The sequence below is a fragment of the Artibeus jamaicensis genome, unplaced genomic scaffold (genome assembly GCF_021234435.1).
Source record: "Artibeus jamaicensis isolate MK-2021 breed Jamaican fruit bat unplaced genomic scaffold, CSHL_Jam_final contig_755, whole genome shotgun sequence".
NCBI lineage: Eukaryota > Metazoa > Chordata > Mammalia > Chiroptera > Phyllostomidae > Artibeus > Artibeus jamaicensis.
The window spans coordinates 2,416,434-2,440,543 of record NW_026521950.1 but is presented as its reverse complement, the minus strand read 5'-3'; the positions used below and the strand labels follow the sequence as shown (position 1 = coordinate 2,440,543).

The following is a 24,110-nucleotide window of genomic DNA, read 5'->3' as shown; positions in this document are numbered from 1 at the left end:
CACCTTCTCTGGCTTCCTCTCTGAGTAGTACTGGCAAGAGCTGGCTTCCCTGCTCTGTCCTCGCTTGCTTCTGTGCCATCCTTCTCTGTGATCTCTTCATGTCTTGTGATGGGTAATACAGATATATAATAATAATACAGGTGGAGCTTGTAGACACTGATCTACATCTCAGGGTAGAGGTACGTCAAATACATAGTTGTCTTTAGTAGGAGTCAAGGTTACCCTCTAATAGCCCTCTGCAGGGCACCGCTTTAAACTCCCTCTCTGAGCCGCTCTCTGCAGCTGGGAAGTCTCCTCTGAGCTGCAGACTTGACTGGCAATTTATGGACTATTTCCTCTGCGACAATTACCGCGCATTTCCAACCCAACAAGACCCCCTCACCCCGTCTTCCCCTCTCCGGAGCGGGTGCAGAGGACCTGGAAGTCAAAGTCGAGTCCTTCCGTTCGCTCCCACCAACCTGACTCATCTGTGAGAACGGTCGGCTCCCCTTCCACATCTCAGGGCCGCCACTTCCCACTCAGCCCCCTCCATCACCCCAGCCTAGGCGACGGCTCCCGGCTCCTCCTGGAGCCTCCAGCCAGCCTCTCTGCTCCCGCTTTGCCCTTTTCCAATTCACGTCACCCAGAGGGATCTCGTTAAGGCGTACACCAGTCTGGTTCTCTCTCCCGCTTCAACGCCTCAGTGACAAGACACAGGGGAGGGATCCCGGGTTGCTGAGCACTCTGCCCACGTCCTGCTGCCTCCTTCTCCCACTGACTGTCTGCATGCCACCCACACCGGCCCTGCTCTCTGGCAGCCAGCCTCATTCCTGTCTCAGGACCTTTGCACCTGCCGTTCCCATAGCACCTCCAGGTCTTCCTGTGTCTGGCTCCTTTTTGTCAGTGGGTCTCAGCAGCCACGGCACCTGCTGTGAGAAGCCCCCTCCTTGGCCCTACAGTCACCTTAACCCCCAACTGTCTGAAACGGTCGCCACTCTCATCTGGCTTCTGCCACTTGTCACCACCCGCTGTGGCTTGTTTGTTGGCTTATGTCCTGGTTTTCCTCTCCCCACTAGCACGTAAGCTCAATGAGAGCTTCTTCTTCCTTACTTGGTACCTAGAAGACACTCAAATGACTGTTTGATGGAGTGAATGAATAAGTGCGTGGATGAAGGCATGAATTCGGCAAAGCTGGCTTTGCTGCCCCATTTTACAGATGCAGAAACTGAGAGCAGAGGGGCACCGTGGCTTGCCCAGAGTCGTAGAGTAGAATGCAGGCAGGACTGGACTGTGGGTTCCCCGAGACCGGACCACCTATCTATCAGTTTCTCTGTGCCGCTCGCCCCAGACCACCTTGCCTTGCGGTGGCCCAGCCCTGCCTCGGCAGACTGGCCGCACACCTCCTCCGGAGGTTTGCTTGTCTGAGGGGCTTTGGAGGGGTGCGCTTATTTTGTTTTCTGTTTGTACCTGTATTCAAACAGCAGCCCCACCCTGGGTGAGTGGGAGGGCCGTGCTGTCCCAACGCCTGTCCGTCCTCCTTGGCTTTGCAGGGGACCATGGTAGGGGTCTGCGGCAACACGGGGAGCGGCAAGAGCAGCCTGTTCTCGGCCATCCTGGGGGAGGTGAGTGACCCCTGACCGTGCGTGTCCACTGTCAGCCAGACCAGGGCCACCCAAGTTCAAGTTCCCCCAGTGAGCAACGCCATCACTTCCTTCCTCAGAGGGGTCTGAGCCAACCAAACACGTCTCGATAAATTGCAAACAGTGGTGTGGGCCCCGAGGGGCAGGGGAGGCAGAGCGGTGCCCTGCCCAAGGTCAGAGCAGGGAAGGCACGGGGCCGGGGCTGAGGGCCAGGCCCCCGCCCGGAGGTGGTCGGAGCTTTGCTTCTCCTCGCAGCCGCATTCCCTGGTGGCTTCTGTTCAAGGCCACCCTCCTACGTAGCCAGTGGTTTGTTTCCTCTTCCAAGGAACCAGCTGCTTTCAGGCCAAAAAAAGTAAACAGAAAGATGTCACTTTAAAGACTTGTTCTTCCAGATCGGGAGCAGGGAGCCCAGGATAAGAGAGAGAAAGCAACACGGGGCGCGGGCCCCTTGGCTGCGGTGACGAGGCGAGGGCTGTGGTCTCTACCTCATTAACACGTGTCTTTAAGTGGAGCGCCCAGAAAAGCAGGCGGAGCCCCCGAGGGAAGGAGCCCCACGCCCGGTGCCCAGACCGGACAGTCAGTGGCGCTCGCCCCATCTGTGCAGAAATATATTTTGTGGAACTATTTTTGAGGACAGAGGTGATGGCGCTGTCCCACTAGCCACTTCCTGGTGAAGTCCAAACCAGGAGGCCGTTGCCCATCTCACCTCTGTGACACCGTGACACTAGCAACAGCTTTGGCGTGTCCAGGGCCAGGCCCCAGAGGGGCTGGGACGTAGGAGGGAGAAAGCCCGGGGTGTTCAGCCGCTGCGGGGTCTGGCCTGGCTCGGCTCGTGTCCTCAGGGCCGGGCCCCCTCCACGCAGGCGGGGCCCAGGGTCCGCAGGGCCTGCCGGTGCTCAGGCTGGGCTCCGTCTCTCACAGATGCACCTGCTGGAGGGTGAGGTGGGGGTGTGCGGGAGCCTGGCCTACGTGCCACAGCAGGCCTGGATCTTCTCCGGCAACGTCAGGGACAACATCCTCATGGGGAAGAAGTTCGAGGAAGCCTGGTGAGCCTCTGGGGAGGGACCCGGGGGGTCCGCTGGGGCCAAGACAGGCACCACTGGCAGGCCCGGCCCGCTCCTCCCGACCCAGAAAGACAGGTTCTCATCACGCCCATTTTCTAGGGGAGCCACTGAGACCCCAAGAGGTTAACCAGCTGGCACGAAGGCAGGCAGCCGGTGGGGTTTGGAATGACCGGCATTGAACCCGGTCGCTCTCAGACATTTCATGTTTAACTACATTATTATCGGGACTGAAATAATCCTCACCATCCAAAGGGCTCATTTAAAGCTTTGTACCGATTCGTTCCTGACCTCTAGGTCTCAAGGTTAGTCCCTCGGGGGATGAGCTCATGAGTGTGGAGGGACAGCTTTTGGATCCACGGCCTGGGGGGGGGCCTCCCCTCCCTGGGTGCTGGGTGGACCCGCGGGGTCCAGTCACGTGGAAATCGCAGTGAAGTCTCTTCAGAGGAGGGTCCCACCATTGTTACCTCTGGCCTCTGGCTGTGGGGCACAGGCCTCTGCGGATTCTTGGCTCCATTTTGCAATCTGCCCCTGCCCCCCGCGGGAACAGCCCTGAGGGCCTAGACTTGTGGGTGTTTGTACTGGCCAGCTGCGGCCGAATGTCCGGCCGCCTCCTCGACACCAGGCCCGACCCCCAACTGCCCAGTGCGGTGTCACGACATCACAGAACTGCGTCCCCCAGCCGGCCGGCCGCCCCCTGCTCAGCTCCCCCGCTTCCCATTGTCCACCAGCCCCGGCCCAGTCCCTCCCGTTTCTCTCTGCCCGCGCCTCTGTCTCTCTCTGCAGCCAGGCGGGGGCTGCGGTCTCCGGCCGGGACTGTCCTCCTGCCCCGGCCCCCAGTGCCCGATCTCCTCTGACCGTCGCTCTGCCCACAGATGGACATGACGCGGGCCCGTTTGGAAACATCTCCACAAAATTACAGCAGGCTCGGCAACGCTGGGTGTTTAATGGGCAGATGGTTTCGCCCACGCACACCAAGACCCGTGTGCAAGAGTGTTCACACTGCACACTGACCACAGTAAAGACCAGAAAGGGCCCAAGCGTCCCCGCCGGGGCACTGGTTGAAACCTTCACGGCGCAGCCATGTGGCGGCGTTAGGGTGATACGAGCCTGTGTACCCTGCGCACAAAGAAAGGGAGAGTCCGTTTCTCAATAAATACCCGAGAAAGCGCAAGGGCGGCGGCTTCTAAGAGAAGCCCCTGAAGGTCAAAGACACGAGAGAGACGCATTCCCTCTGCCTCTTCTTTTTGTTCCGTTCAAATATTCATGAAGTATCCATATTAGATTCAAAGCGAAGGAAGGTAGAGGAAAGGAAAAGAGCCCCCGTGGTTAGCCAGTGCGCGCACGGCCAACCCGACCCTCCTAGCGCAGGGTAACGACGGTCCCTCTCCCTGTCCCCTCCGCTCCCTGACCTGGCAGGTACCTGGAAGTAATCCACGCCTGCTCCCTGAACCGCGACCTGGACATCCTGCCCTTCGGAGACATGACGGAGGTGAGTGGGAGGTGAGCACCCCCCAGGTCTGCGGTGCTGCTCCGGGGTCCCCCAGCTGCCTCGCCGGGTGAAGGAGACCGGGACCCCGGCTTCTTCCCAGAGCTGCCCAAGCTGCTACTGCAGAGCCTCCCCATCAAGGAGAAAAAAGTGAGGAGATAAGAAACCTCCACCTGCCTCCTTGGCCCCCACCCACCTGCCCCTCACTGGCCACCACTCCCCTCCCTGGGGGGACATCAGCCGCGGCGTCCCAGAGGGGCGGTTTGGGTTCTGACTTGCATTTTTTGGATAATTCACCACCTCTTCCACCTGCAGCCGCCTTCGCTCCACAGATCACCCTTGGTGAGACAGAAGCAGCGTGGTCGTCTCGGTTTTAGTACCTGGCCACGGCGCAGCCTGTGGCCCCCTGGCCCTGTGCAGAGTGCTGTTCTGGCACCTTGAGGGCAGGCATTGCTTCCGGGTGGGGGGCTCAGACGCCCCGCCCCTTCTCCCTCTGAGGGCTGCCATCCTGTTGTGTTGCCGATGAAGTTGTTAGTCGTGTTCTCGATGAAGTTGTTAGTCGCGTTCATGGATCTTTTGCCTTCTGTTCCATTTCCCACTTGCGAGTGGAACCGCGTGTCTCTGTCCTTTTCTGCCTGACTTTCCTCACCCAGCCCGACACTCTCCAGGTCCACCCGTGTTGTTGCGAGTGGTGGGACTTCACCCTTTCCTGTGGCTGAGTGGTGTTTTGTTGTACACACCGGCCACACCCTCTTGGCATGGTCGTCCATGGGAGGACACTGGCCACTACGCCAACTTTGAAACTATTTTTTAAATGCCAGGGATGCCAAATCATGAGGTGGCTAGGAGTGTGTGCAGTGGGGGTTTAGCCTGCTCTGTCTGCCCACTGGGCCGGTGTGAGCATGCCTGGCTGTGCCCCCTGCACTAGACACGGTGCCTTGGCCCCTGTCCGCAGATCGGGGAGCGGGGCCTCAACCTCTCCGGGGGGCAGAGGCAGAGGGTCAGCTTGGCCCGCGCCGTCTACTCCAACCATGACATCTACCTGCTGGACGACCCCCTGTCGGCCGTGGACACCCACGTGGGACAGCACATCTTTGAGCAGTGCATTAAGAAGATGCTCCGGGGGAAGACGGTCGTCCTGGTCACCCACCAGCTGCAGGTGACCGCTCCCTCTTCCCTGTTGTGATTTAATAACCACCTCAGAGCAGCTACCCCTTCGGTTCAGACTGGACCCCAAAGTTCAGAGGTTGCTGTAAAGAACTTGGATTTCCTTTGCATTCCGTGGGAAGGAGATAGGCTGGTAAAAACTGAAACCCAGTGTCTGAGCGGGCCAGCGCTGGTGAGGAGAACACGCCCTGGAGGGGAGGGTCAAGGGCGACGCTGAGCCCCAGGCTGCCACTGAGCCCCGGGCTGCCGCCCACAGGTCTTTTCTACTGGGTATTTTCATACTTGGTTTTGGCCTTGATGCATTCTTGTTATTTCTCCCTCCTCATCTTGCATTTTGGCCTTGAGGTTTTTTTTCCGGGTTAGAAGATTTAAGATGCATAAAAAGGCTTTACAAAGCGATTTAACAAAAACGCACCCATCTGGCTCCTGGGGGACCTCAACAGACACCGGCCCTCCCGGGTGGCGCCTGTCCCCTCCCACCTTTGCCGGCTGCGGTTGCGTGGTCGCAGCTCCCGGGTGTGTTTTCGTCCCCTTCACCACACACGTGTGGACCTTCGAGCCCCGTAAAGTCTTGTCTCCTTTCCCACATTTTTAAATCTTCATCCAGTTGCTATTTTCCTCTCTGCGTCCTGGGTTAACTTGCCTTTTCACTCAACCCCACATTTCCTGGGTCTTCCCTGTTGACACGGGGACCTGAATTCTCCCCGGTGAGCGTTCCAGTACCCGAACGTGCCACCGGAATGTATTTCTCTAAGGTGGACATTTCGGGTTCGCCCTTCATTTTTCACTTTTACAAAAAAAAAAAAAAAAAGAAAGCTTCAGTGCGCTCTTGAGAGGTTTTTTTGTTTTGAGGACAGAGTTTTAACGGTTTGACTGCGGTTCGTAATTCTTCAGAAACCTTTCGCTTGACGAGATGCGGTCACATTGTTTTCCAAAGGCATCGTACCGGTCTACGACCCACCCCCACGCCCCTCTAGGAGTTGCCCCCCCAACCTCCAGTCACCACTGCTGCCCGGGGTTGTCCAGCGTGACATCATGATATTTTGTCATGAGGTGAATCTGCGTTTTCCTTCTGAATAGCGAAGTTGAACATCCCTGTACATTCCCCGGGAAACTTATTCCTTCCGACTCTTCAGTTTTTACAGTTCTGTGACCAGATCATTTTGCTGGAAGATGGTGAAATCTCTGAAAGAGGGACTCACAGGGAGTTAATCCAGAAGCAGGGGCAATACGCCCACCTCATCTGGAGGACGCACAGGGAAGGCAAGCAGGTGACGTGCACCCCCCGTCCCACCCCCGAAGTCCCCAGGGGCAGGAGCACCCCTGCACTCACGGCCCCGCCTTCTCCCAGGATGTGTTTCAGGACACAGAAAAGGCGGCCCAAGAGCATCAGGTGCAAGGTCAAGCCCAGGCCACCTGCCAGCAAGAGCCTCAGAGTGACAATGCTGGTAAGGAGGCTGGGGACAGGCCAAAACATCCCTGTGTCTGCCGGGGTCCCCCAGAGGCCCTGGCACTTCCTCCCAGTCCTAGGCCGGGCCAGGTCCCTCGTGGTGGGGGGCCCCAGACACCACGCACACCGCAGGCTACAGGGCCCTACGGGCCCAGAGCCGTGGGGGTGCCAGTCAGGAGGCCAGAGTGTCCAGGAAGTGAGTGCCATGGGGGTGCGGCGGAGGGTGTGCAGAGGCTGAGGCAGGATGGGGGGCGCTGTGGCTTGAAGTGGCCTGCGTGGAAAATGTCACATCTGGGCTTCCACTCGTTCCACCTCTGTGGAGAGCAAACGTTGAAAACGAAGGGACTGAAATCAGAAAGGCCCCGGGCCCGGGCCCGGCCGTCCGGCCACTCAAGGCCTCGTCCTTTTCTTCATCCGGGCAGCAGGGACAGGCAGACCTTGAATCTGAAGTGACACAAGTTCTGGGTGCTGTCGCAGACCTGCCGCCACAAGGCTGTGCGGCCTCACCCCTCTGACCTCTCCTCGGCAAACGGGGGAGTCACAGGGTGGACTCTGCAGCGTGGGGGTTGGACAGAGTCCGGTGTAGAGAAGCCCAGCGCCTGCCCGGCACCTCGCAGGCCCCTGTCACTCCTCGAGTCCCCACCTGTGGAGGACAGACACGGATGTGGGCAGAAAAGTAACTGGAAGGCGAGGGCAGAGACCACAGAGTGGAAAGTAAAGTTGGAGCGCCAGGCCTCCGCAGCGCTGGGGGCGCTCAGGAGCCGGTGCAGGTGCAGGGCCCATCTGAAAAAACCTACCCTGGCCCTGGCTGGTGTGGCTCAGCGGACTGAATGCTGACCTGCTAACCAAAGGGTCACCGGTTCAATTCCCAGTCAGGGCACATGCCTGGGTTATGGGCTGGGTCCCCAGTAGGGGGCGCGTGAGAGGCAACCATACATTGATGTTTCCCTCTCTTTCTCCCTCACTTCCCTTTTCTGTAAACATAAATAAATAAAACCTTTAAAAGAAAGAAAAGACAAGATACCTACCCTGAATATTTCCCTCCCTGGTATAATTTCCCTCAAGATTCAAATTCCAGGAAGAGCCCCTCCTCCCCCAGGAAATATCGGGGCATTGCTGTAGGACGAGAAGGGGCATCTAGAGAGACGTCAGGGCACCTAGAGATAAGGGACGTCCTCCACATGCTGCCTCCTGCGTGGTTGTCGTCAGCAGCCCCTGCTGGCATCCCCGGGCCCCGGCCTCCGGGCCCTGCTCTGGACCAAGAACCCGCCCAGGCTGTTGTTGCAGAGGTTTTGGGGGGCTGTCCAAGAAGCATCTGGCTGCAGGGCACCTTCCCCCCCCCGGTTTTCAGATGAGGACGCAGAGAGGTTCGGTGGTCTGCCTGAGGTTGCCCAGTCTTGTGGTGACAATGATGGAACCCAGTTTTCTGGTCCGAGGTCACTGCTTCCTCCACTCTCCCCACCTGTCTCTCTCAGTCCGTCTGGCCGTCGGGAGCCCCAGGCCCGCTAGGGTTTACTGCAGAGTCGGGGGTGGACCCCGATTTCCCAGACTCTGGAGTCTAGAGTCTTCCGTGGAGAGTCGGCCAGTTTGGGTCGGGCGGAGTGGCGCACAGCAGCTGGGAGGCGAGGGGCTGGGAAAGGGGGGCTGGGAAAGGGGGGGCCAGGAGCAGGAGGCTTTGCAGGGCCCCTCATGCAGTGGGATGGATCCCATGAGCACACTGGTTCCTTCTTCTCTCCCCCACCCGCAGGGCTGGAGAATCAGCTCACCACGAAGGAGAAGGTAGAAGAAGGGCCCATGACCTGGCGTGTCTACCACGCCTACATCCAGGCAGCCGGAGGTACGGTCTGTCAGCTGCCTCCTGCCCAGCCCGGGGCTCTCCGGGACCAGCCCTGCCCCCAAGGCTGGGTCAGGTTGGAAGACGTGAGGTCACCCGCGGTCCAGAGGCGCAGAGGAGCGGTGCCTCGCAGGGCGGTCCTCGCACAGTCCCGGCCACCCTCAGTTCTGGCAGCTCCACCCTCAGCCGACGCTGGGAGGCGCCCCTGTGTGTCCTTGTGTGACAGCGCACCCAGGCTTTGTTTTGTGTGGGCGGGGTCAGACACATGGACACAGAAGTGACAGTCACCCAGGAAGAGCTGTGTGCTCACAGGTCTCTAGAAATAGCCGGCACTCCAGGCACGTGGGGCCGCACAGGGAGGCCCCTCCGTCAGTCAGGAGGCCGGGGGCAGAGAAGGGAGAGCGAGGCCCGGAGCCCTTACTTGGGTTTTCGTGGGCAAAGGCAGGGTGAACACACTGAGTAAGCTTAGGATTGGATGGATGACTCGAATGCTTTCGGGAGGCTCTGGGCTCTCGGGGTGTCCCCTCATTGTTCGGTGGCTGGCTCTGGGGCAGTGCAGGGCAGGGGGAGCACTGGCGTGATGAATGAGACCTGAGGTGTGTGGGCTGTGGATGGGCCCACGGTGCCTGCTCTAGTCACGGCTGACCCCGGGAAGGGCGGCCTCTCTGGGACCAAGGCCCCAATTCCAAAGCACCCAGATACACAATCTGAGAAAGCATGGTTTGTGTTTTCCAAGCTGCACCGCAGCGAAATCAATGGAGCTGCATTCTTAGCAGCACGGAGAGATGGAACAGGACGAACCGTCTGCACTGCTGGACCGGGGGTGCAGCTTCTTTTACGATGGCATTAAGTTGCATTTCTGAAGGCGGGTGGCTGTGAGGTTCAGAACCCCCGCGTCCTGGGACGGTGCGGGCTGTGCAGTCCACGTGCGTGCCGAGGCACACTGTTGGCACCCCGAAACCGGGGCGTGGTTCTGCATTCTTCGAGTGATTTAAGAAACTCAGAGCCATTCTGACTCCGTGACAACTTTTTACACTTCCCTGACTTTGGAACTCTGTGAGAGGTGGATCCGTTCTCAGAGACTCAGTGAATGGGGAGAGGGGGGAAGGACCCCTAACTCGGAGATGGCGCACATGTGTGGGGCCACCTCTGGCGCGTCACACACAAGAGCTCGCACCACAGAAGTGGGGCTGGTGTTGTTATTTTGAAAACTGAACCCCAGCCCCTGCATAAGAGGGAGCTGGCTTCTCCAGGACGCTGCTTGTGGACTGACACGGGGCTGGGGGCCAGACCCAGGTCATTCCATGTCCTCGTAACAGCAGCCCTGGAGGCTGCTGTGACTACCATCACCATTTCACAGCTGAGGAAGTGGCGTGTCACTGACATTTGGTGCCTCGCCTGGGATCATACCGCTTGTAAGAAGCAGAGGTAGAATTTGAACCCAGGGCTTTCTGACCTCAGAGCCCAGCTGTTTTTGGTCCTTCACGGTGTCCAAGGTGGATGGGAGGGGGTCGGAGAGATCCAAGGGCCTGGGGTGGACGAGCAGCTTTGTCTGTAGTTGCTGTGTGCTGTCCTGGGGCACCCATGTCGCTGTCCCGGGCACCCCCGTCACCGCCCCCTCCCTCTGCAGGGTACCTCGTCTGCATCATGGTTTTACTCGTCCTGGTGACGTTCATCTTCCTCATAGCCTTCAACTTCTGGTGGCTGAGCTACTGGTTGGAGCAGGGCGCAGGGGTGAGTGTGCGGTGGGAGTGGGCGGCCTCTCTGAGGACCAGAGCACAGGCTGGGGACCCCACGAGCTGCCTGGGGCGCCAGTGCTGAGATGACGCGGGGAACCCCAGGAGGGCCTCTGGGAGGAGGCGTCTGGGGCTGCTCCACCCCAGCTCGAACCGGTGTTCACCGCATGAGCCGTCACCTGCGCAGACTTTTGGTGACAAAACCAAGACGTTTCTGTCCGCAGGCAGCTCCCCAAGTCTGCTCTCCATCCCACCCCAGTGACTTTTTCCTGGGGGGGGCAGCTTTACCTCCTGGCTCTGTGTTATTTCAGATACGCCCCTGCCCTGGGTGGGTGCTTGAGCTTGAGAGGCTTCATGGAAGAGAAGCTTAGTGAAGCAGGGAAAACGGGTTTTATCCAGTCACTCCTGGCAGCCAGCGGAAGGGCTGTGCTCCACTCGTGCTCCACTCTGGTGCGGGGGTCTAGAGGGAGAAAGAAGGAGCGGGTGGGCGGAGCTCTGTGGAGTCAGATACGTGACACCTCTGGGGGAGGCTTCGTTCAGTGCCAGCTGGCTCAAGCCAACCCTCCCCCAGACCCTTTTAGTGAGTGGAGAAAGGCAGCTCAGGGGAGTGTGGAGGCGCTGGCTGGAACCGCCCGGAAATTCGCGGGGCAGCCCCTCAGCTTTCTCAGACAGGCATTTTAGTCGGAGGGGCCGGGGCCCTGCTGTGGACACGCCTTGAATCGCTGGCATCCATGCTCCAGTCTGCCTGTGCCACAGAGGCGGTTAATGACGTCGCCAGCCCCTCCCCCACTGGCAAGAGCACGTGGTGGGGCTGAAGAGTCCAGGTTTTTACTGATGGCTTGGTCTCCCTGAGACCAGCCCCACCCCGAGGCCAGGCAGGGCCCCGGCCACCTGCCGCCCGTCAGCTACGAAGCCTCTCTTACTGCTCGGGAGACTCCGAGGGGCCCCGATGCTCCCGTGTCAGAATCAGAGTCAGAGGCCAAGCTCTGGAACAAAAGGAATGCGTAGCTCCGCCTCGAGTGGGAAATAACGAGGGTTGCAGGACCTCTGTGTCGGGGTCCGGACAAAGACCAAACACGAGCACTGCCACACCCTGTCCCTGTTCTCTCCCGAAGACCAACAGCAGCCGAGGGGCCAACGGGACCGCCACAGGAGACCCGGGCGACATCCTGGACAACCCCCACCTGCTCTTCTACCAACTGGTGTTCGGCCTCAGCACCGTGGCCCTGACCTTCGTGGGCTGCTGCTTCTCGGTGCTGTTCACCAAGGTCACAAAGAAGGCGTCCACAGCTCTGCACAACAAGCTCTTCCACAGGGTGGGGCCTGGCCTCATCCTTCTCGTTCTGCCTTCATTTTCTTTCATGACTAGATTTCACTTTCTGAGCAGTTTTTGGTTTCAGAAAAACTGAGTGGAAGGGACAGAGGGCTCTCACCTGCACCTGAGCAATCTCCTCCCTTTCATTAACCTCCTGCAGCCCTGTGGGGTGTGTCACAGTGGAGGAACCCGCGTGGGTCTATTATACTGTGTTATTAACCGAGACTCACAGTTGGCATTAAGGTTCGCTCTCGGCGCTGTGAGTTCTAGGGTTTTGAGGAGGGTGTGCCAGCGTGGATCTGCCATTTAGTATCGTGCAGACTATTTTCTCTGCCCTAAGCACCACCCCCCCCCCCCCCCAGGCCCACCTGCTCCTTCCTCCCCCACCCCCCACCCCTGGCAGCCACCCAGCTGTGGACTGTCTCCCTAGTTTTGCCTTTCCCAGAGCGTCTCATGGGCGCAAGGGGGCACGGAGGCCCGAGGCAGAGGCAGACAGGTCAGAGCCGGTGGGCTGAAGCGCCCCCTGCTGGCGGCGGGACTCCAGTGTCCCGGTGAGGCCTACAGCTCCGCTCAGGACCCGCGCTCTGGTCCCCACAGGTTTCCCAAAGCCCCGCGAGCTTCTTTGACACAACACCCACAGGCCGGCTCCTGAACTGCTTTGTGGGGGACTTGGACCAGCTGGACCGGTTGTTGCCCGTCCTGATAGAAGAGTTCCTGGCGCTGCTCCTGGTGGTGATCTACAACCTGGTGGTGTCCAGCTTGCTGTCACCATTCATCCTGCTGATCAGCCTTGTGCTGATGGCGCTGTGCCTCATCGGTCACATGTGAGGGGCTTTCTCTTGCTTATGAGTGGGCTTTGCGACTTGGGGTTCGAGGTGGGGACCTACCCAGACCCGGGTGGTCCCAGAGGCAGGCAGCCCAGGCCACTCCCTGTCCCTCTCGACGCAGGAAGTTCAAGAGGGCCATCTTCAAGTTCAAGAGGCTGGAGAACTACAGTCGTTCCCCTTTATTCTCCCACATCCTCACCTCGCTGCAGGGGCTGAGCTCCATCCACATCTACGGGAAAACCAAAGACTTCATCAGCGAGTGAGTCCTCCTGCCGCTGGGGGTGGGAGCCGCGGGTGGCAGGGGGCAGGAGAGTCCCAGGAACAGCGCCATCTGCAGGAGGCTCAGAGAAAAGCTGGTTTTACTCCGTGTATTCCTCGGAGCTTCCACAACCTCCTCCGTTCAGATGATACCGAGAGGAACGAAACCTACAGCGATACAGAAAATGTGTGTGACCTTGATACCCGAGGGGGTGAGGACGCCTCTCTTTGTAGGGTTACAGGGACAAGTCTCTCTGGGGCAGCACTGCTTTCCTGGTTTTCCCTTTCACGTCCAAACAGGTGTCTAAATTTCTTAGCAGAGGAAGGAACAAGATCCATCTAAGGAACAGACTTTCCTTTACTGCTCACATGCGCCGGTTTGCTGTCTAAAATGTTGGTTGAAACAAACAAAAATCCAGTGGTAGTTGCTGGGGGCTCACCGTGCCCTCTGAGCTCAGCTACTTGCAAAAATTGGTCCCATGTGGTCTGCCCTGACTGACAGGAAGCTCACACTCTGGAGGAAGATGGGAGACGCCAACTAGTGCATGTTTTGGGGATAACCTAGGGCTGACTGTGAAAGGCAGCAGAGGGGACGAGCAGGCGAAATACCAGACGGGTTTGGGGGGAAATGAGGCGGCCTGCTGGGGATATCAGGGAAGGCTCTCAGGAGGAGGTGGTGTCTGAGATAGCTCTGGAGCCTGCCGAGCTGTGGGCACGGGAGATGGCGAGAGCCCAGCCACCTGGAATATCAGAGGGATCGTGGCGAGGGACCTCGAGGGCGGTGAAGACAGTAGGGCTGAGGGACCTTTGGGGTGATGCCTTCATGCAGTCAGCCCTAAGAGCCCACGTGGTGCTCAGCACCCACTGGGGACACTCAGTGGACCAGGCACACACAGCCCCACTCGGAGGGGCCTCCCCCCCACTCACAGATCCCAGCACCCACTATTCCCTCTCCTCGGCCCATCGAGAGTCACTTAGCTGTCCTTGAACCTGTCACCGAGGCTGGGATGAGCATGGGTAGGGAGGCCGACATTGCCCAGAGCCCTACTCCTAGATCTGGGGTCAGGTCTATTCTGCAGCCTGAGAAAGGGGCAGGGAGGAGAAGTCCCCCAGAGCAAGGTCAGGTCGTATGGGTGGAGGCAGGGAGCTGGATGCGGGGGCGGGAGGAGCAGCTAGTGTCTGCCCTTGGTAAACCTCGGGCCCGCCAAGCCCGCGCATGTGCCTTTCAGGTGGTCCCTTCTTTCCCAGGTTTAACAGGCTGACCGATGTGCAGAATAACTACCTGCTGATGTTTCTATCTGCCACTCAATGGTTGACGTTGAGGATGGAGCTCCTGGCCAACCTGGTGTCCTTTACTGTGGCCTTGTTTGTGGCTTTCGACATTTCCTCTGCTTCCTATTCTTACAAAACCATGGCTATCAGCCTCGTCCTGCAGGTGAGGGAGGGGGCTCAGTCTGGGGCCTGCGGGCATGGGATTGCGATCACACCTTGGGCCACTGGTGATCTTATGGGTCGTGGCCTTGGCCTCCTGCATCTGTTGCTGTTTCCACGTCACCTCTGAACTGGGAAGTCTGTATTTAAAGATATTACATGGAATCATAGAATATTGGCATCAAAGGGGAAACCAACTCTCTATTGCGAAGATGGGTAAACTGAGGCCCAGGGAAGGAAAGGAGTCGTTGGAACAGACAAGGGCATTAGAAGCACAGCCAGGGTGAGAATGCCCACCCCCTCGGTTGCCCAGCTGGTTCTTTTCCTGTCACTGTTCACGCCCTGCAAACCTGTCTGAGTCACCTGGGGAGGTGGCATGGGTCCCAGGGCTCCCAGGCTAGCTCAGTGTGGAGTCACAGAGTCAAGTCCTGGCTGGCAGGGTCTGGGGTCTGATTTTAAAGCCAGGTTGCCTTGGAGGGGGTCTGATGTGGTGGTCTGCCTACCTCCTGGGGCTCTGGGGGCGAGAGGGGACTGGGTGGTCAAGGTTCATGTCCGCAGATTCCTGCAGAAGGGCTGTCTGTCCTTGAAGGGCTGTGAGGCCAGAGGCCGGCTCAGCAGCCACCTCCACGAGCCCAGGCTGCCGGTCCCCGTCCCCCCAACCCCCGTCACCCACTGCCCGGAAGGTTCATGAACCGTCCCCCGTGCTGTGCGGCTTCCTCTGGAACTGCTTCGGAGCTGAGAGCCCCAGTGCCGGCGTCTCCTTTTGGGCAAGCGAAGGGCTCCATGTTGCTCTTGGGCGGGGCGGTGCAGCATGTCCGCACACGTCTGCACACGTCTGCACACGCACCCTCCCCCGCCCACGCCTGTGCGCACAGGCCCTTCCCCAGCACACGGCCACTCGGACCGCCGTGCCGTGCTCACCACAGTGTTCTCATCACATGCTAAGGGACACCTCGAAGTGGTTAAGAGCGTGTGGTTTCAGACAGGCGGCGGCGCCCCGGGCGTTGCCGCCACTCGCAGTGTGACTTTGGGGAAGTCTATTGTCCTTGTGCTTGGGACTCTTCATCTGTGAAGTGGAGGTCACGCCTCTCAGCCTCGTGAGGAGTGCGCGTGGGCCTGAGGGTCAGAGTGTGTGGAACACCAGGAAGACCTGCACCTCCCCCATTTGCAGGGGGGACGGGCTGCAAGAGCTCGTGTCCCCACAGCTGGTGGCAGGCTTGCGGTCTCTCTCCTGGTCTCCAGCACACAGACACACACCCCCTGGATGTGTTCCTCCCAAGCCTCCCAAGGATGCAGGGCGGAGGGGCCACATGGTGTCCTAGGGGACTTAAGAGTCATTAAGGCCAGAGACCGCCCCTGGCCGTGGGGAGGACCAGGTTCAGGGGAAAGGGTGTCCTGAGCCGGCGCAAGGGAGCGTGGGCAGAGGCTCACCTGTCCCACAGGGCGCTGCTCCCAGGAACTCCTGGCTCCGTCCTGCAGGAACCAGTGAGGGACTCTGCCTGCAGGCCTGGCCTGGCCACAGAGCAGCCCCAGGTGTGTCCTTTCTGCTTGAGGTCAGCTGCCCTGCCCCATCTGTGTCCTACCTGAACATAGCAGAAGAAAGAAGGGATCAGCTATGGGTTAGGCAGGCAGTGTGTCTGATCTGCTGATTGGAGGAAAGACAGTCCCCCAGCCTGCCCTTGACCTCCTTTCCCAACCTAGTGCCACGACAGGGTTCCCCTTCTCTCACGTACAGAAGGCTCTCCCACCTGGTCCCGGACCCTGGACTTCTGGGGCCTGGGCACATCCTGCTATTTGATGACCTTCAGCACTTTGCCCCTATTTGCAACACCTGGCTCCGCCCACTTTTCACCTGCTAACTCCCACCTCTCCTTCAAAGTGTACCTTAGTGCCAACTCCCCGTGACCCCCGCCTGGGTGACTGTCCCTTGGGCCGCGATGGCTCTCCATGCTGACTGTGTCGTGGAGAGCACCGTTCTCTGTCGACCTGTCTTCTCTCCCCATCGGACGGGATGCTCCTGGCAGGCGGGCCCGTGTCGGTGGCACTCGGGGGCATGAAGCGCAGCCTCGGGGTTTGGTGACCGACCACGGTGGGAAGGGGTCGCCCAGCACTCTGCACCGCCTGTCTGCCCAGGTCTGGAGCCCGGAGGCGGGGCCCCGCCCGGCTCTGCCACTGGCTCCCGGACACGCAGGGAGGCTCCTCTGCCTCCGTTCCCTCAGCTGTGGTGCCACCAGTCCTCGGGAGCCCCCAGGACTCCGTAGCCTGCCTGGGCTCCCCTGAAGGCAGAGCCTGGCACCAAGGCCGTGGGTGCGGGCGGATTGTCCGGGCGATGCTCTGGAAGACAGGCCTCGGGTGGCAGGGAAGGGGGCACTGCGTCACAAGGGTGTGTCGTCGAGGTCTCTGGTCTGGGTCGCCAGCACAGGACTGACCGGGATCAGCGTACAGGATGCTCCCTGGGTTGTCGGTGAAGGCTGAGAGAACGGGGGCCTCGTCCCCTGTCTCCTGTCCCCATTCGGTGAGGGTCCCCCCTGGGGCCTGCACTCTGCCCTTTCTGGGTACTGAGGTGCCCCTGGGATTCTCACCTGGAACTGCCCACCGCAGCCGCGCCTCCCCTTGGGGCATGGCGGTGGCCCGGTCTCAGGAGCATCGAGAGCCTGGACACACACCCGCGCAGTCCCACGTGTCTCCTTCCTTCCAGCTGGCGTCCAGCTTCCAGGCCTGGGGCCGCATGGCCTCGGAGATGGAGGCGCACTTCATGGCGGCGGAGCGGATGCTGCGGTACATGAAGGTGAGCGCACTGCCGGGTCCGCGCGGGCCCGGGGCTCGGCCTCTGTGGTCTCCGCAGGTCCCCGGGGCCCTGAGGCTTTGCCAGGAGGCCACCAGGGCTCGGGGCACTTGCTCCCTGTCTTCCTGGAGCGACTTCCTCTCCGAAGCCCTTCTGTACTCACTGGCTCGCACTGACCAATCCGTCTGCGCGCCAGCGTTCCTGGGTGAAGAGGGAATGATCTCCCCTTTCTAGAAACGAGGGGTTTGTCCAAGTCTAACAACAGCAGCAGTAGTCCTTGCTGCTGCTCTGTTTATGTCAGAGTAGTGAAGCACGCAGGTGTCGGACCCCAACCAGCTGTGCAGCCAGGGGTATCTGATGCCGCCCTCTGCTCCTCATCTCTGAAACGAGAGACATCCCAGGCACTCGTCACTGGATTAGTACACAGGTTAGACAGTGTGGCCTCTGAAGCTCTGAGCGGAGCCTGGCCTGTAGGGAAGCCTCAGTCAGCAAAACCAGAAAACCCTTGTGTGAGTTCGACTGAATTCGTATCATTCTCCTGCGGCCAGGCCCCTGTGGGGTCCTATGAGCGGAAGTTGTGAGCCGCCCAGTTGGGTCCCGTGCCCTGGCAGCGGGCTGCGGTGACCCTGTGCCGGGGAGTGGGGGAAGGGCAAGCTGTGCTGTGCCCCAGCTTCCTCTCCATGGTCCTTTCCTACCCACTGGGCTTGTGGCCTTGGAGCCGGCGGCCCTGGGCCGGAGTCCTTGCCTGTCCAGTCCCCAGCTCTGGAACCTCAAGCTCGCGGTGGGCGCGGTCTGAGCCTCTGCTTCCTCGCCCGTCTGTGAGATGCGCTCAGGAAAATGCGCACCCACCTCGCAAGGAGAGAAGGAGGGAGGCCTGGTCTGCCGCAGGCTCTGCGCTGCCCACCTCGCCCTGCAGGGGGCGTGCTTCCCTGCTGCCCCAGTCACCATGACCCTGGACCCTATTTCTTTTGGGTCTCAGACAGTAGATTAGAAAAAGTTCTCTCTGCCAGTAACAAGGGGGCTGGCTGCGTGGTTTCTCTCACTTTGGGGATAAAGCTGTGTGCCTTTCATGGGCGTGGGGGCAGAGAAGTTCCTCTGGGGGTTTTTCTGTGATCACCCCACCTGGGGACTGGACCACACCGCAGGGCGGCCTGGGTGTCCGCACACACCCCACGGCTGGAGCCGGTGGGTGGGCAGTGGGTGGGCGAAGGTGGGTGGTAACTGTTGATTCCTTTTTTCTTTCTTCAAAACCCAGATGTGTGTCCCCGAGGCTCCTTCACACGTGAAAGGCGCGAGTTGTCCCCACGGGTGGCCGCAGCACGGGGAAATCACCTTCCAGGACTATCAGATGAAGTACCGGGACCACACGCCCCTTGTCCTCAAACGCATCAACCTGAGGATCCGCAGCCAGGAAGTGGTGGGAATCATAGGCAGAACGGGCTCCGGTGAGCTGAGCGTCCCGCACGCCCCGTCCTCAGCTTTGGTCTTGCGGTGTTGGACCTATTTGGGGCGTGGGTTTGCTCGGTGCCCCGCAGATGTTTGCTGACCCTCCCTGTGTGCTGGGCCCTGTCCTGGACACTGGCCAGTAAAGCCCCCAGCCGCTGCTGTTGAGGGATCGCAATGGAGGGGATGGGTGTGGAACCAGTGGTCAGACGGGGAAATGAGCAAGATACGGACAGGCGTGGTGTGCGGAGGAAGTAGGAGGGGTGGCATCCAACCTAGTGGCGGGTTGGCGGTCCTGAAGCCACAGTGGCCTGGGCCCTGAGGCCAGCATCGGAGCCGAAACAGGAAGACCAGGGTGCAGGGGAGGAGCGCTTCAGGCAGGGGGCAAGCAGGCCACGGAGTGAAATCTGGGTCCTCTTTTCCTTCCTCCCACCCCGCCCTCCCTTCCTGGACCTTTATCGGCCCCCTTCTCCCCTCTCCTTTCTGACTTCTTTCCTTCCCTCCCAGCACGTTTGGGAGATCTGGCCCAAGGTCACTCCCTCCTGATCTTCACCGGTTCAAAGACGTCGCTCAGCCTTGGTTCTTGCCCTACCTTTGTGCGCTTTGGAGCTGCCACCTCCAGGAAGCCCCCCAGGGTTGAGCATGGCCTTCACTGGGCTGCTCCTCCTCAGGCCCCTGCAGGGCTCACACCGCTGCTGGGTGAAGGGCTTCAGGTTGGACCCTGTAGCGCACTCGCGGGCAATGGGACTGGGGGGATTGACTCTGAACTGAAGTTCTCAGCTGACCCTGGGCCAGAGAACTGTGTTCACTCCGTAGGCATTAACTGAACATCAGTGAGCTTGGCAATAGGGACGCCAAGGTCAACAAGAACAAGCATTGACCCTGTCTTTTCGAGCAGAGGCTGGCCACTCACGCGTGCTGGGGCCTGGCAAGTGGCCTGGATGAGTGGAGTGGGGATGGGGGCAGGGTGGGCCTCGAGCTGCGCTGGGGAACACAGGTCTCTCTCTCGGGGAAGCAGCTCCAGCTGCTGGTCACCCGGGGTCGTGGGGCTAGAAGCGTGTAATCCGGATTTTATGTACAGGACCCTTTGGCTGTTGGAGATGTCGGCAGAGGATTTTTTAAAGTAACAGTAACACCATGTGTGTGAAATGAAACACAGACCTGGCTGGATTTGAGACTCTGGCCCCCACTCCCCACCCCACCCCACCCCGCCTCCCGATCCCAGCTCTAAGAAGGCTACCTGTCGGACGCCGCCTGCAGGGGAGATTCTCGCCCTCTCCCCAACTCTGTGCCCGTGCTGACCAAGAGTGTCCGGGGAGCAGGTCCGGTGTGCGCGTCGGGGTCCCTGTGCAGACTCAGGAAACAGACGCCCCCCTGTCTCTCGCCTGACAGGGAAGTCCTCCCTGGGGGTGGCGCTCTTCCGGCTGGTGGAACCTGCCGAGGGCCGGATCCTCATCGACGGCGTGGACATCAGCAGCATCAGCCTGGAGGCCCTGCGGTCCAAGCTGTCCATCATCCCCCAAGATCCTGTCCTGTTCTCAGGGACTGTCAGGTGAGGGCTGGGACCCGGTGTCAGGGCTCGGCTGCCAGGCAAGGCCCCAGGGCACTGAGCTGTCCTTGAAGATCGAAGGAGACTCTGGTAAACACAAGGCCTCTTGGGGACCCGTCACATCCAAACCAGAGCGAGGTGCAGTTTTCACAGCCGATTTCAGTTCACTGTTCGGCATGTGCACCATGATGACCAGACACTTCTCTGTCTGGGGCCGTTTAGTCATGTCTCTCCACCCGCTGGGGACAGTTGAGGCCAGACGTTGTTAGCAAGGGGTCCTTCCCAGGACATACATTCTAGGCAGGGGGGAGCGAGAAGCGGCCCAGGTGGCTTCTCTGTGAGCACACAGAGGAGACACAGGCTGTAGCCCCCTGAAGGCAACTCAGGGGCCCCACTTCAGCTACTGAGAGCTCCCGGTTGCCCGGCGTGTGTGTTAGCTGTGTGGGACCACCAAGACTTGGCGACCGAGGGGGACTAAGGCACTGAACATGAAGCTCAGCTTCACTGAACATGAAGCAGTTTGGGGGATGGGGATATTGCAGAGACGTAAGACCTGACTCATTATAAGGCCAGGAGCTAATTGCTGGGTCAGAGGTGTGAGCAAAGTGTCATACGCACGCTGTGTATCTATCGACACATAAGCTACAGCACAGCTGGGCCTCGGAGACATTGTGCTTTGTGGAATGAGGCAGGCAGAGAGGACAAATATTATGTGTTTCCACTTAAACCAGGTAACTGGAACAGGCAAACTCACAGAGACATAAAGGAGAACCGATGCTCGGAGGGGCTGGGGTGGGGAGGGAGATGGTTGGATGGAAGAAATTTTGTTGTGGCTGATAAGTTTTAGCGGATGGTTACACGACATTGTGAATACATTGATACCACTGTTTGTATGGTTAGAAAAGTGAAAGTGATGAGCGTGTTATGCACATTTCTCTCTCTCTCAAACACACACACACACATACACACACCCTGCAAATGGCTTGAGCTAGAAAGTCCCCTTTTGCCTCATGACCCGGGGAGGCCTGGGCTGATTCCAGGGCCAGGGTCCCCTCCCCAGCCCTGCTCCATTCTCAGACCCCAGTGAGGGCCCTGGGGGGCTCCATGTGCCCCTCCTGGAGCAGGATGGTCGCAGCCTCTCCTGCTGAGTCAGAGAAAGAGTTTCCTTCCAGTGAATGTCTTAAAAGTCCCGAGATGCACTCGGCACGGTGACCTGCCACCCCCAACTGACCCCTGTGGCCGGGGGCTCACCGCACATGATCTGCTCGTACCTGAGTCACTTGCTCCGTCCACTCCCGGGGTTGCTGAGAGGGCCCCGCGTGGACCACGTGGGCTTGGGGGCTGGGGGCCAGGGGGCCACCAAACCAGACTGGGGGTGCTGCCGACAGAAGGAGCAGGTCCCGACCGGCACGAGACAGACCCACGCGTGGCAGTCCCGTGGGCTTCTGTGCCCCAGTGTCCATTCTAAGCATCCTTGGTCTTTCCCAGTGTCTAGGACAGACCGCTCGGTGGCTGAGATGGTCACCGAACTCTCGCCTTCCTCTCCCGGGCAGGTCCAACCTGGATCCCTTCAACAGCTACACGGATGAGCAGATCTGGGGCGCTTTGGAGAAGATGTCCTTCAGCCAGACGGTCAGTGGCCCGACGGGATCTGAGCCTGCACCTCCCACAGGGCGCGCCCCGCACGGTGCTCTCGAGGGGGCCACGCTGGGTGGTAGGCAGGGCCGTCTCATGCAGATGGCGTGGCCTGAGATTCCTTGGCATGGGCCGATGGCGCCCAGACATGAGCAGTGTACCAGGCACATGCCGGGCTTGGGGACGGAGCAGAGAAGAGGCGAGCGGGGTCTCTATGCTCCAGCATTCGGTGGGAGGTACAGGCAACCAGCCTGTGACCAGGGAGATCCTTTCCGATGGTGGATGGGGCTGGAAGGGGTGCAGGGAGACCACTAGCCTTTCCATGGGAGTGGGGGTGGGGAGCAGCCCCTGTGCCTGGGCTGGCCCGGCAGGGCCCCTTTAAGGACCGGAGCTGGGACCAGACATGGACAGGCGGGCGCAGGCAAGGAAGGAGACCGCCATGGTGGAGCGCTGAGGAGGAGAGGGACAGGACGGGACAGCAGCCTCAGGGGGGTCAGCGTAGGTCCCACCGCACAGCACGCACAGGCCCGCATGACCTCCTCTCCTCTGCACCGATGTGACAGATCTTAAAGCTGCCCCAAGGGCTGCAAGCCGAAGTCTTGGAGAATGGCAGGAACTTCTCCGTGGGGGAGAGGCAGCTGCTGTGCATCGCCCGAGCCCTGCTCCGCAACTCCAAGGTCAGGCCAGGGCAGCGCCAGAGGACGTCTCCCTCCGCTGCTGCAGGGTGGTCCACGCATGGTGGGGGTGGTGAGGTGTAACAGGCAGGGCTGGCACCTGTGTCCTCAGCCCCCACGCCCCGCACCGGAGCCCAGGCGCGGGCCGCAGAACCGAAAAGCTCAGGGGTCAGGAGCTGACTGATTTGAAAGTGGTTCACCGCACATTCTTCTAACACGAGGGGGCAAGGATGCCCCCTTGTCCTTATTAGAACCGAGACTGAGAGCTCCGCCGTTCCAGGGCCAAATCATACAGGTTTGAGAAATTTCCTCTGACAGTGTTCCTTGAAGTTTTCTAAATAATTTCACCAGTAATTACAGGTAGTTGACCCCCTGGGCTCGTTAGCAGCAAGCTTTCTCTCACCAGCAAAGCACAAGGTGCACACACATATGTGTGCATGAACTCCTGATTTTGCCGTGTCTGCGTGCCCTCTGATTCACTCACGACGCCCCCTCTTTAGGAAGGGTCTCCTGGTCAACAGTAACATTCGTGAAACCACACTCCATGCTTGCCGTATCTCCCTAACGCGGATCGTTAGTGAAACAAGTTAAAAGATGCTGCAGTGAAAAGAATGATGGTCTGTGGGGGAGGAGGGCTCTCGCGGCTGGTGAGGTGCCCCCCCCACCGCCCGGCCCTGTGGCATATGCCTGACCCCGCTGTGCGAGTCCTTGATCTGCATTCATTCGGCAGAAAAGTGGTTCAAAAACCAGAAGGGCCACTGGGGCATTTCCAAGAGTTTGATTCTCACTGTGGCTGGGTGCTCAGTTGGTCAGGCATCACTCCAACAGGCCAAGGCCGAGGGTCCCAGGCCCAGGCCGGGCACGTACAGGGATCAACCCATGAACCTGTGAATACGTGGAACAGCAGATCAATGTTTCTCTCTGTAATCAGTAAATTCAGAAAAAGATTTTAACTGGAAAATAGTTAGCGCTTGGTGGTGACCTAATAGTGTCTTCAAAACGTCACCAGTAACAAGAGCTCACAGGGGATTTCGGACGCGGTCCCAAGCTCTCAGCGTGCAGCCAAGGGTCTCGGCAGATTAGGGTCTGACCCACGGCCAGACCCAGGCTCAGAGCCCAAGGCCACCTTCACCCCCTATCTGTGTCCGCCAGATCCTCCTCATCGACGAAGCCACAGCCTCTGTGGACATGGAGACCGACGCCCTGGTCCAGCACACGATCCGAGAAGCCTTCCGGGGCTGCACGGTGCTGGTCATCGCCCACCGCATCACCACCATCCTCTACTGCAACCGCATCCTGGTCATGGACAACGGGCAGGTGAGGGCGGCAACCTGGGCCGGAGGAGGACTGGTGTGCACGCCAGTGCCCGGTGCGGGGGGGGGGGGGGGGCCTTCCTTCCTTCCAGTCTGAGCTCAAGCGGGTCGCTGTCCCTTCCTTTCTCCGCCCTCCAGGTTGTGGAGTTCGACAAGCCTGAGGTCCTGCGGAGGCAGCCCGGGTCCATGTTCTCATCCCTGCTGGCCCAGTCTCGGGGCTTAGGAGAGGCGGGGGCTGAGGGCCGAGCTGATCACCGTGGTTTACTGGGTGCGTCGCTGTGACCCTCTGGGGCAGGGGCAGCAGAGAGGTGTCCTGAAAGCCGGGCTGATGGGGGCTGAGGGAGGGGACGCAAAAGAAGACCAAGGGAGGTTTGGGGAATGCTGAGAACCTCAGCATTCTCTGAGACCATGGGGTCAAATGATCTTGTGTCTCTTTTTAACTGATGCGTTGAGTGATTTCATGGTAATGTAAAAGCTTATTATACTTTTCTGATCTGTGTGAAGAGTCTTGCAAATGATGTATT

At 59.7% G+C, this 24,110-nt stretch overlaps 1 protein-coding gene across 1 annotated transcript in view; it reads left to right on the top strand.

Moving 5' to 3' along the window:
• ABCC11 (ATP binding cassette subfamily C member 11) overlaps positions 1-23,887 on the top strand; it is a 42,627-nt gene extending 18,740 nt beyond the window's left edge. Inside the window, exons 12-30 of the mRNA XM_037144806.2 lie at positions 1,530-1,601; positions 2,541-2,665; positions 4,100-4,172; positions 5,125-5,328; positions 6,473-6,607; positions 6,688-6,784; positions 8,534-8,623; positions 10,251-10,354; positions 11,472-11,672; positions 12,269-12,495; positions 12,620-12,757; positions 14,005-14,191; positions 16,886-16,975; positions 18,228-18,417; positions 19,808-19,967; positions 21,518-21,596; positions 22,163-22,276; positions 23,426-23,590; positions 23,725-23,887. Coding sequence (XP_037000701.2) covers positions 1,530-1,601; positions 2,541-2,665; positions 4,100-4,172; positions 5,125-5,328; positions 6,473-6,607; positions 6,688-6,784; positions 8,534-8,623; positions 10,251-10,354; positions 11,472-11,672; positions 12,269-12,495; positions 12,620-12,757; positions 14,005-14,191; positions 16,886-16,975; positions 18,228-18,417; positions 19,808-19,967; positions 21,518-21,596; positions 22,163-22,276; positions 23,426-23,590; positions 23,725-23,868 — 2,595 coding nt within the window. The 3' untranslated portion in view covers positions 23,869-23,887. The remainder of the gene's footprint in view (positions 1-1,529; positions 1,602-2,540; positions 2,666-4,099; positions 4,173-5,124; positions 5,329-6,472; positions 6,608-6,687; positions 6,785-8,533; positions 8,624-10,250; positions 10,355-11,471; positions 11,673-12,268; positions 12,496-12,619; positions 12,758-14,004; positions 14,192-16,885; positions 16,976-18,227; positions 18,418-19,807; positions 19,968-21,517; positions 21,597-22,162; positions 22,277-23,425; positions 23,591-23,724) is intronic.
• The last annotated feature ends 223 nt before the right edge of the window (positions 23,888-24,110 follow it).